The 10,890-nt window shown below is 45.9% G+C and overlaps 1 protein-coding gene across 1 annotated transcript; it reads left to right on the forward strand.

Annotated features, from left to right (window-relative positions):
* Positions 1-490: 490 nt before the first annotated feature.
* On the forward strand, positions 491-9,677 carry LOC133130511 (B-cadherin-like). The gene is made up of 11 exons (XM_061245153.1): positions 491-574; positions 1,460-1,600; positions 1,694-1,849; positions 2,142-2,289; positions 2,494-2,666; positions 2,775-2,903; positions 3,078-3,263; positions 3,402-3,646; positions 4,125-4,267; positions 4,372-4,596; positions 9,511-9,677. The coding sequence occupies exons 1-11, from the start codon at positions 491-493 to the stop codon at positions 9,675-9,677; spliced, it is 1,797 nt and encodes a 598-aa protein (XP_061101137.1).
* Positions 9,678-10,890: the final 1,213 nt, after the last annotated feature.

The raw sequence follows: 10,890 nt of genomic DNA on the forward strand, positions 1-10,890 counted from the left end.
CGAAAGGCAGGAATACACCCTGGACAGGTCGCCAGTCCATCGCAGGGCACACACACCATTCACTCACACACTCATACCTACGGGCAGTTTAGACTCTCCAATCAGCCTAACCTGCATGTCTTTGGACTGTGGGAGGAAACTTGGAGAACATGCAAACTCCTCACAGAGAGGCCCCGGCCGACAGGGATTCGAACCCAGGACCTCCTTGCTGTGAGGCGGCAGTGCTACCCACTGCACCATCCGTGCCACCTGAGTGAAATGAATTTACTTTAATAGGCTTAACTTGTGAGGCAAATAGCCGCCAATAGCATCCATGTTTTTTGTCAAATCCAGCAGATGGCGGTAGCATGCAGATCCTATTTATAATGCTATATTGTGTCTTTCATTTTAAATCCAAGTACAAAACTAATGTTAAATACTTCTTTTTTTTTTTTTTTTAATAGAGACAAATGTAAAACTTGGACCCAAATTCTCAGATGGCCCAAAGAAGATGTCCACAGACACAGTGATTCGTGAACCTGGAGACAGTCAGCATGACCATCAACACAAGGTGGGCAGTATCACTCCTGTGCAGGTCAGTATCACTCCTACGCACGCACGCACACATATAAACACATACACGCGCACACACACACTCACACATATATACACACACAATATGTGGTGCCTCGGGGTGGATCCTGAGGTGCATTGGGTGGGCGCAGCTGGAAACCAGACACAGGAGATAGCAGATATCAGAAAAAATTATTATTTTTATTTTTTCTGTGTTTTTTTTTTCCGGGGTATTGGTGATGGTGATAGCGCCCCCCCCTCAGGGCAAGGGTAGGGGAAAACTGGAGAAATAAAAGGGGCCGTTCAGGCAAAAATAAACTAAGGTTCTTCCCAGACCGGGGTATGCTCCAAGGCCTCCTCCCTCCTTCCCTCTTCAGCCGCATCCGGGCTGGGTGGGGGAAACAAAGATATAGGGTAAGTAGGATGGGATTTTATTTGGTTCACGTGTCCATTCCGGGTCTTTGGGGTTGCCGTTCGTAAAGGTGGGGTCTCCTTCAGGTTCAGTACAGCAGACGGTCCTTCCTCTCTCTGCCTTTCACACTCTCACACGCTCAGGAAGGCCTCGACCGCACCTTAAATACCATTCCCTGCTCATTAGGAAACAGGCTGCAGCTGAGTCAGTACCTTTCCATTCTGCTCACTCATGTGTGCTGTCCGTGGTCCTGGACTGCAGGTAGAGGGATCTCTCTCCAAGGTGCTGATCTTCCCTCCAGGGTTCTCCACCCACGTGGCACAACATGCAGGAGCAGGGGTGCCACAACATATACACACACACACATACACACGCACACACACATACGCACTCACACACACACACATGCACAGGCATGTACGCACACACGCACTCTTTTAGGTGCTGTTATGATGAGCTGATATTGGTATTAATTTGATTGCAATACTTCCTCAGCCTCAGCACTCTGCAGCTCTTCCAGTGCTGATGTTTCCACGCTCTTCCAAAGGGCTGAAGAGGCAGAAGAGGGACTGGGTCATTCCCCCCATCAACTTCCCAGAGAACGACAGAGGCCCCTTCCCCAAACAGATGGTGCAGGTAGGTGCCTGGCGCTTTGGTTTGCCCATTTCAGTTTGGTTACAACTCAGTCAGGTTTAACTGACCGACGCCTGGTTGTTTTTGTGTTCACAGATCAGATCCAACAGGGATAGGGATGTGCCGATGCATTACAAAATCACTGGGCCTGGGGCAGATCAGCCCCCTGTTCAGCTGTTCATAATTGAACGAGACTCTGGCTGGCTCAGTGTCACACAGCCTTTGGACCGAGAGGTGAAAGATGAATATAAAGTGAGTTGTTGTTTTTTTTTTTTTCAGGAACATAAAAACATTTTTTGTGTTTGGTCCCAGCTGCAACTTCAGGCCTGTGTAGTCCATCTATTCAGGAAGGCTGGGGATCACATGCTTGTGTCAGTCAATCACTTCTTTGATCATGGTTTTTAGCAGCTATTGGTCAATGATCAATTATAGAATCGAGGGTACATTTCTGCACTACACACGTGTCTGTAAAACTGTTGTATTGTCTGTCTTCAAATGTCATTTTATGTTTTGTTTTTTGTTTAATACCCTTCCCCCTCTCTAGCTCTTTGCTCACGCTGAAGCAGTGGGTGAAACTACTGCGGCCGAGGATCCCATGGAAATTATCGTCTTTGTGATCGATCAGAACGATGAGAGACCCAAATTCACTGAAGAAACCTTTTTTGGCAAGTTAGCTGAAGGATCCAAAGCAGGTAGGCTCATCTCAGGGCAAATGTAAGTATGGTACAACAGAAGCATAGTCTTTGACAGCAGTAGCAATATTCACTAGCTGGGTTGACTGTTCAAGATCCATTAACACAAACGGCCATGGTGGTGTTGTTCTGTTGAATTAGATACATTTTTGTTTAATTGTTCATGCTGATATTAATTTGCGTTCATTCCTTTTCCCTCTTAAGGTTTCGAATTTATGAAGGTGACCGCTGTTGATCTAGATGCACCTGGTTCAGCTAATTCTGACATTAGATACAGAATTGAGAGCCAAGACCCAGAGAGTCCAAAACCAAATATGTTCTTTATTAACCCTATAACTGGAGTGATCCAACTGAAATCAGAGGGGCTGGACAGAGAGGTATGCGATCCACTTATAACAGGATATATTTGAAAAAACGACAATGATTTTAAGAAAATGTAAAAAAGCGAATCCAGTGAGAGAACCGTTTTGCTTTTCCTTTTGCAGAACTTTCCTAAATATACATTGGTAATTAGCGCTGCTGATATGGAGGGGGAGGGCCTCTCAACCACCTGCAAAGCAAGCATCACAGTAACCAACAGCAACAACAACGCTCCTCAGTTTGACCCAAATTCAGTAAGTGAACTTTAACTGGAACTTTTCAGTTATGTGAAGTGTGCTATTCAAGTCTTTCCTATCCATAGTGTGGTGGGTTGTGCAGTTTCTGTTAATGTTAAAGAAACATCCTTTAAGTTGAATTGTGTCTTCTACTTTGTGTAACACACATTCTGTAAACATTCTCTTCCATAGTACACAGTGACTGTGCCTGAGAATGAAATGGGTGCCCTAGTGGTGAAAATGCCAGTGACTGATGGGGATGAACCTCACACACCAGCCTGGTCAACTAAATACAAGATTATTGAAGGAGACAATGGAGGGTTCTTCAATGTTACCACTGGACCCAGCAAGCTGGAGGGCATTATTACTACAGTCAAGGTGAATATCCATGCTCTGGAGACCAAACATCTGATCCACAAAAAAGTTAATCTGCTTCAGCACCAGGCTTTTGTCAGACTGTTGCAAATTTTAAATTATTTATACATTTTTAATTGTATATTGTCTGTCCCCAATCAGGGCCTTGATTTTGAGAAGAACGCAAAGTACACCTTGTTGGTCACCGTGGAGAACGATGCCCCGTTTGTCACCAATCTGCCCACCTCCACTGCCACAGTTATTGTGAACGTGGAGGATGTGAACGAGGCCCCAGTGTTTAATCCAGTTGAGATGGTGGTCATTAAACCAGAGAACCTGGAAACTGGTGCTGACATAATTGCATATACAGCAACTGACCCTGACACGGCAAAAAATCAGAAAGTGTGGTAAGGGAATGTTTCGGGGAATACAACATTTAACACAGCAGCGTTCACACGGAATAACCTGAATCAGGTTCACTGGTATTTCTGTACCTTCCTTAGCCCGCATTGCTCGCTTAGGCTAATCAACTGTAAGTCACTTTGGATAAAAGCATCAGCTAAATAACTGTAATGTACACACGTGCCTGCCAGCCAGCTGATTATTTTTCCCACAGCAACCACAAGCTGTGTGCGCCTACCACTAAAGTGTACCTAATGCTTAGTTTACCTAAAAGCGATATAGGGTCTTGCACGGTATCAGGCCTGGTCTTGAAATCCCCCAGAGTTTCTGCCTCTAATGACCTGGCAAGTTATTGCACTTTGTGTGGGGAAAAATACATCCTAATAAATCCGCTGCAGCCAGTGGTGTATTAAATGAAAGTCTACAAACTAGTGGTTGAGAAAGAATAGAAACAAGCAATTGAGTATTTTTTTCCCCCTGTAGGTATAAATCGGGCGATGATCCAGCTGGATGGCTGAACGTCAATAGAGAGACTGGACTTATCAAAGCGAGGAGCCCCATGGATAGAGAATCTCCCTTTGTCAAAGGGGGCAGATACCGGGCCCTCATCCTGGCCATTGATGACGGTATATATATATTTATACATATAATTATTTTTTTTCTTTAACCATTAATTCTTCCTTGTATCCATTCAGTACCGTGAACTAAGACCTGCCTCTTTTTTTCATAGATGATGCCCCTGCAACGGGAACCGGGACTCTGCTGATTGAGCTGGAAGATGTAAATGACAACGCTCCCACAATCGAGGAGAGGGCGATCACGATCTGTAACCAAGAATCTCAAACCCTGACGCTGTCCGTCACTGACCGAGACGGGCCTGGATTCACCTCCCCTTTCCGGGTGGAACTACAGGGAATGAGCGCGAACAACTGGACCGCTCGCATGAATGGCACAAGTAAGCAAGCCTGTTTACCAGATTTAGCTTTAGCGCCATCTGTCAGGTTCTGTGTTTTCTGTTTTCTGTTCTGTATAAGTTAGCGTTTTTGTTTATTGTTACCCTTCTGTTTTGATTCGACCCGCTGTCTTTGGACTCCCTTTGGTTTATCGGTTAGTACTTTTGGTTTCTGATTTTGTTTCTTCGCCTGTTTGGACTACCTGTTTGTTTTCTGCCTGTGACCGCGACCATTCTCTGGATTACCTGTGTTGTTACCTTTTGCCTGGATACCGAACTTTTGCCTGGACTATCGATTACGAACTGCCTGTCCTGTACCATTCCTGTTTGCTGATTTCCTGCCTGTATGATCTACGATGAACTTAAAGACTTTAACTTGAACTTTTATGGTCTCACTATTGGGTTTGTTGATCTGGCCAAACATGAACCCAGCAAGCCCAGCCCCGACCCAGGAGACGCTGAGACGGCAGGGACAACAACTTGGAGTGCGTGACACCGAGCTTCATTCCCTGAACCAGGACTTGGCCCACCTTCAGCACCAGATGGCCACATTGGCTAACTCTCTGGCCAGCACTCAAGTTCCTCAACCTCTGTCGGTTCCCATCCAGAGCCCCGTCTGCCCCCACCTGAACACTATGATGGAGATCCCCGATCCTGCAGCTCGTTCCTGTCTCAGTATTCACTGATTTTAAAAGTACAGCCGACCGAACGTTCCCGAGTGGCATACTTTGCCCTCTTCAAATCAGCCATGAAGAGGGTCTTCGACCGGGCTGTTTCGGGACCTGCTGCCACATGTCGATTCTTTTGCATCTGCCAGGGTAACCGCTCCGTATGGTAAATGGTTGGCTTTTATATAGGGCCTTTATCCAAAGTGCTGTACAATTGATGCTTCTCATTCACCCATTCATACACACACTCACACACCGACGCCGATTGGCTGCCATGCAAGGCACCGAGCCATGTCGCCCGTATCTGACTATTCCATTGAGTTCCAGACCCTGGCAGCCTGACCCGGTTGGGGACACACTGAACATCTTGGAGCATTCTACAACAGACCATCACAACAGATTCTCAACGAGTTGACCGCCTGTGAGTGCCTCTGCCTGTACTGCCTGGTCATTGTCTGAACATGTGTCTGTTAAAAGACAACGCCCATCAGTGAACAAGGGGGTCCTGATGGGTGCCACCATGGATCCATCCCCCTCAGCCTCCTGTTCCACCCTGCTCGCCATCACCTCCTGGAAGAGGGGTGATGACTTTAAGCCCAACTCTGGTCCGTTGACTTGGAATATCCACCACCACACTCACCCAAGCTCTCCGCACCAACACGCTCACTGGTGCAACCCCTGGCCGAAGCCAGCACTGTAACCACTCCTGCCAGACTTCTGATCTCCGGGAATCACCAGGAGGAGATCTCTTTCTACGTAATGAAATCACCCCTCATTCCTGTGATTTTGGGCAAACCCTGGCTTCTCCAGCACAACCTCCAAGTGGACCTGGGTCCAGGGAACCATAACCGGCTGGAGCCCCAACTGTCACCAGTCCTGCTATTCCTGAGACCCCTCCTGACCTGTCCCCCATCCCGCTCGTCAACCACAAAGTCCGTCAGGTGTTCTGCGAGTCCTGGGCCTGCTCCCTACCTCCTCTCCACTCGTGAGATTGTACTGTAAGGGAAACACCAGCAGTTCATGACTGAAAGATTGTGAGAGCTGTGAAGAAACATCAGTTAGTGACAAAAAATCTCCACAGGGCAGGAGTGAAGGTATCTCAATCAACTGTTCGAAGAAGACGTTGAGAGCAGCAATATAGAGGCTATACCACAAGATGCAAACCACTCATCAGTAGTAAGAATTTGGAAAGAAGTACAGAGATGAGCCACAAAAATGTTCAGGAACAAAGTTTTATGGACTGATGAGACCATGATTAACCTACCAAAGTAATGGAAAGGCCAAAGTGTGGAGAAAGGGATCTGCTCATGATCTAAAACATACAAGCTCATCTGTGAAGCACAGTGGAGGAAGTGTCATGACTTGGGCTTGCATGGCTGCTTCAGGAGTGGGCTCTTCATTGATGATCACTAGACTTTAATCCAATTGAGCATGTATTTCACCTCCTGAAGAGGAGATTTAAGGAAGAAACGACTGAAAGAAGATGCAGTAGAAGCCTGGAAAGGCATCACAAAAGAAGAAAGCAAAAGTTTGGTGATGTCAATTGGTCTCAGGCTTAGTGCAGTTATTGCAAGCAAGGAATATTCTACCAAATATTAAGTAATAATAATAATAATAATAATAATAATAATAATAATAATGGATTTAATTTATAATGCACTTTCCATTCGAGAATCTCAAAGTGCTACAGGAGTCAAAAACATCAGAGAATACAAATAAAAATAAAAATAACTAAAAACAGCAAAATAAAACAGCAGTATCCAGACATCATCATCACTAAAACTAAAAATGTGGGTAGGCTCTTCCAAATAGGTGGGTCTTAAGACCGCTCTTGAAAGAGTCGACTGACTGTGGTGCTCTTAGGTGGGCAGGGAGGGCATTCCACAGTTCAGGGGCGACAGAACAGAAGGCCCGGCCTCCCATAGTGACCAGCTTAGTCCTGGTGGGTTTGAGGAGGTAAGTGTTTGATGAGCGGAGACTGCGGGTGGGGGGCTGAGTCTTGACCAGCTCCTTGAGGTAGGGGGGTGCGTTGCCATGGACGCATTGGTAGGTCAGCAGGGAGATTTTAAATTCTGTACGGGAGGAGATGGGGAGCCAGTGTAGTGAGTGGAGGATGGGAGTGATGTGATCATGTTTGCGCACTCATCAAGATCCTAGCAGCACTGTTCTGGATGTATTGAAGCTTTTGAAGGCTCTTGCTTGGAATCCCGATAAGAAGTGCGTTGCAGTAGTCGAGCCTGGAGGAGACGAAGGTGTGGACTAATTTTTCAGCATCCTGCAGAGACAGGGTGGGGCGGAGTTTGGCTATGTTTTTGAGGTGGAAGAAGGATGTTTTACAGAGGTGTTTGATGTGGGCCTCGTAGTTGAGGTGGGGGTCCATTCTGACACCCAGGTTGGTGATGACCGATGACAGTGGGATAGCCTGGCCAGAAAAGGTGATGCATGTAATGGGGGATGAGTTGACCTGGTGTGGGGTGCCGATGAGGATGGCTTCTGTTTTGCCGCTGTTCAACTGCAGGAAGTGTTGTTTCATCCATGCCTTGATCTCCTCCAGGCAGATGGTGAGTGTGGATGAGGGTGACTGTGCTGATGATGGGTCCAGTTTAATGTAGAGCTGTGTGTCATCAGCATAGCAATGGAAAGCCAATCCATGCCTGCTGATGACACGGCCGAGGGGAAGCATGTACAGTGTGAATAGGGTGGGGCCGAGTACAGATCCTTGGGGGACACCACAGGTGACATGCTGGGTCTGGGATTTAGCACCTCCCAAGGAGATGCACTCGGTTCTTTCGGAGAGGTATGATTTGAACCAGTCCAGAGTGGTATTGCGGAGTCCAATGGTGGAGTGAAGGCGGTGTAGGAGGATGGTGTGATCGACGGTATCAAAAGCGGCTGTGAGATCCAGGAGGATGAGGAGGAAAGGAGAGCCAGCATCAGCTGCCATGAGAAGGTTGTTGGTGACCCTGACCAGTGCTGTTTCAGTGCTGTGGGCGGAGCGGAAACCGGACTGAAATTTTTCGGCAAGGTTATTGCTGTTCAGGTGATGTTGTAGCTGGGTGGCGACTATTTTCTCCAGGACCTTGGAGAGGAACGGGAGGTTGGAGATGGGTCTGTAGTTTGCATGAAGTTCCGGGTCTAGGGTGGGTTTTTTGAGAAGGGGAGTGATAATGGCCATTTTCAGAGCTGGTGGGACGTGGCCGGACTGTAGGGAGTGGTTAATGGCTTCTGTGATCAAGGGGCTTATGGCTTTGATGTGCAGTTTGACCAGGGCTGTGGGAAGGGGGTCCAAGGAGCAGGTGGAAGGCTTCATTCGGCCGATGGTGTCCTCAACCTCTTGCTGCGTGGTGGGAGAAAAACAGCAGAGAGGCTGGGAAGGCCCAGGCTGTGGGCTAACAGTCGGCCCGGATGAAGAAGGGGGGGCGGAGAGGGAGGAACGAATGTTTTCAACTTTTGTTCTGAAGAACGCAAGGAATTCGTTACACTGTTCTATTGTGGCTGCTCTGTTTGTGGGGGTTTGTGGTTTTAAGAAGTGGTCTACGGTTGAGAAGAGCTGTTTTGAGTTGCCAGGGGTGTTGTTAATGATGTTAGAGAAGAAGTTAGCCCGTGTCTCACTGAGTGCCTTTGAATAGGCCTTTTGATGGTCCCTGTAGGCCAGTTTGTGGACCGTTAGTCCAGAGGCAATATGACGTCGCTCAAGGACATGCCCAGCCGTCTTCATTTTTCGTAGCTCGCTGGTGAACCATGGAGCTGAGCGAGAGAAGGTAACGGATCGAGTTTGTAGTGGGGCATGGGTGTCCAGGAGACTGCTCAGGGATGAGTTGTAGAATGCCACTGATTCAGTGGCTGATGAATGGGTGGCAGAGGAGACAAGGTTGAGGTCTGCAGTCAGGGTGTCTGGGTTAATGTTTTTTAGGCTTCTAAAATGAATTTGACGTTTGGGTTTAGTGTGGGAGGGGGGAAATGGCAGGATGAAGGAAATGACCTTGTGGTCGGACACGCCCATTTCATAGGCGACCAGATTGCTGACCGAAAGTAAGTGTTATTTACTTTCATTTACTTCAATACTCTATGTTCTAATATTTTTGCTCACCTTCAAATAGGGTGGTCTGATACCAAAGTTGCTAGGTTCTAAGTAGTTTAACACGTCTAGGTGTAAATGCCAGGAAATAAAAAGTTGAATGTGATTTCAGCTTTTATCTCAACCCCAGATGTATTCTGTGTATTGTAAACTTTCATTTATTTGTTCCAGAGACGGGCATAATACTGGGACTGAGAACCTATTTGGAAGAGAATGACTACACTGTTATCCTCCGTGTATATGACAGCCAGGGACTGTTCCAGGACAACACCATTACTGCCACTGCAACTTGGGAAGCCTGCATAACTAGGGGTTCTTTTTGCATCAGACCGACTTAGAATTACCGTCTGAGTTCAGTTTAAATTGACATGAATTGGCATCTGTGTTCATGATCAATTTAATATCAGTGATTATCAGACGTTCTTGATCAAGATATAATCTCAGGTATTTTTGTATTGATATTCTTGCTTTATTGTATTGTGTGCTTTGGGCTAAGAATTTTATTATAAGAATTAAAAAAAAAAGAAGGTTTTTTCAATAAGCATGCTTGAGCAGATTCTTTTATTTCTTTTTTTGAGCAAATGATTGCAAATTCATTGTAATAAGACATTATAATTTTTTCTATAATTAATATACTTTTCTAAATATTTTTACCATTTACACTTCTTTTCATTTACACAATTTACTTTTCTTTTGCTCACATTTTAATTGGAGCTACAATTGTTTGGAAAAATATGAAATCAACAAAAGACAGATATGGGAAAATGTAGTATAGTCGGATGTGATATATATACATTACATTACATTATTACATTATTGGCATTTGGCAGACGCTCTTATCCAGAGCAACGTACAACAAAGTGCATAGCCATAACCAGGGAAAAGTTCGCTGAAAAGACCCGAGAGGGAAGTACAATTTCAACTGCTACCTGTACAACAAAGATAAGGACGAGGGCCTTTTTTTTCTTTTCTTTTTTTGAGAACAAAGAAACAAACAAACAGAGCAAAAGCGACCAAAGTTAACTATCCAAACACTGCTTACCTAGCCAACTAAAAATACCGATACACAAAGCAAGTCACAGAGACAACAATTAAGGTTCACAGGGAGGTAGGGAGGGATGGGGAGAGGTGCTGCTTGAAGAGGTGTGTCTTCAGCTTGCGCTTGAAGGTGGGGAGAGATTCTACAGTTCTCACCTCAACGGGGAGTTCGTTCCACCACCGTGGAGCCAGAACAGACAGTAGTCGTGAGCGTGATGTGGAGGTTCTGAGAGGGGGAGCCAAGCGGCCTGTGGAGGCTGTATACTTTGTATATACTTTACATAACCCTTGAGTTAAAACTAAATACATATTAAAGTGTTCAATATGTGTTCAATAAGAAGAATACATTTGAGTATGTTTAAGTAAATGTAATCCATCGTGTCACTCATGCAGGAATGGTCTCTCTTGGCAAGATATTCGCTTCCTCTTTGTGGAACATCAACAGATGTTTGAGCGGTGGTTCGCAGTGACGAAGTAGCTCAGCTAGTGGAACGCGGTGCCTTTCAATAGGAC

This window comes from Conger conger, chromosome 6 (assembly GCF_963514075.1).
Source record: "Conger conger chromosome 6, fConCon1.1, whole genome shotgun sequence".
Classification (NCBI taxonomy): domain Eukaryota; kingdom Metazoa; phylum Chordata; class Actinopteri; order Anguilliformes; family Congridae; genus Conger; species Conger conger.

Excerpts from the sequence above, each read along its gene's own strand:
- LOC133130511 (XM_061245153.1), top strand. The coding sequence starts at position 491 with ATGTCCACAGACACAGTGATTCGTGAACCTGGAGACAGTCAGCATGAC. Across the intron at positions 575-1,459 it reads GCAGTATCACTCCTGTGCAG|CCTCAGCACTCTGCAGCTCT; the intron begins GTCAGTATCACT and ends ATACTTCCTCAG. Across the intron at positions 3,647-4,124 it reads GCAAAAAATCAGAAAGTGTG|GTATAAATCGGGCGATGATC; the intron begins GTAAGGGAATGT and ends TTCCCCCTGTAG.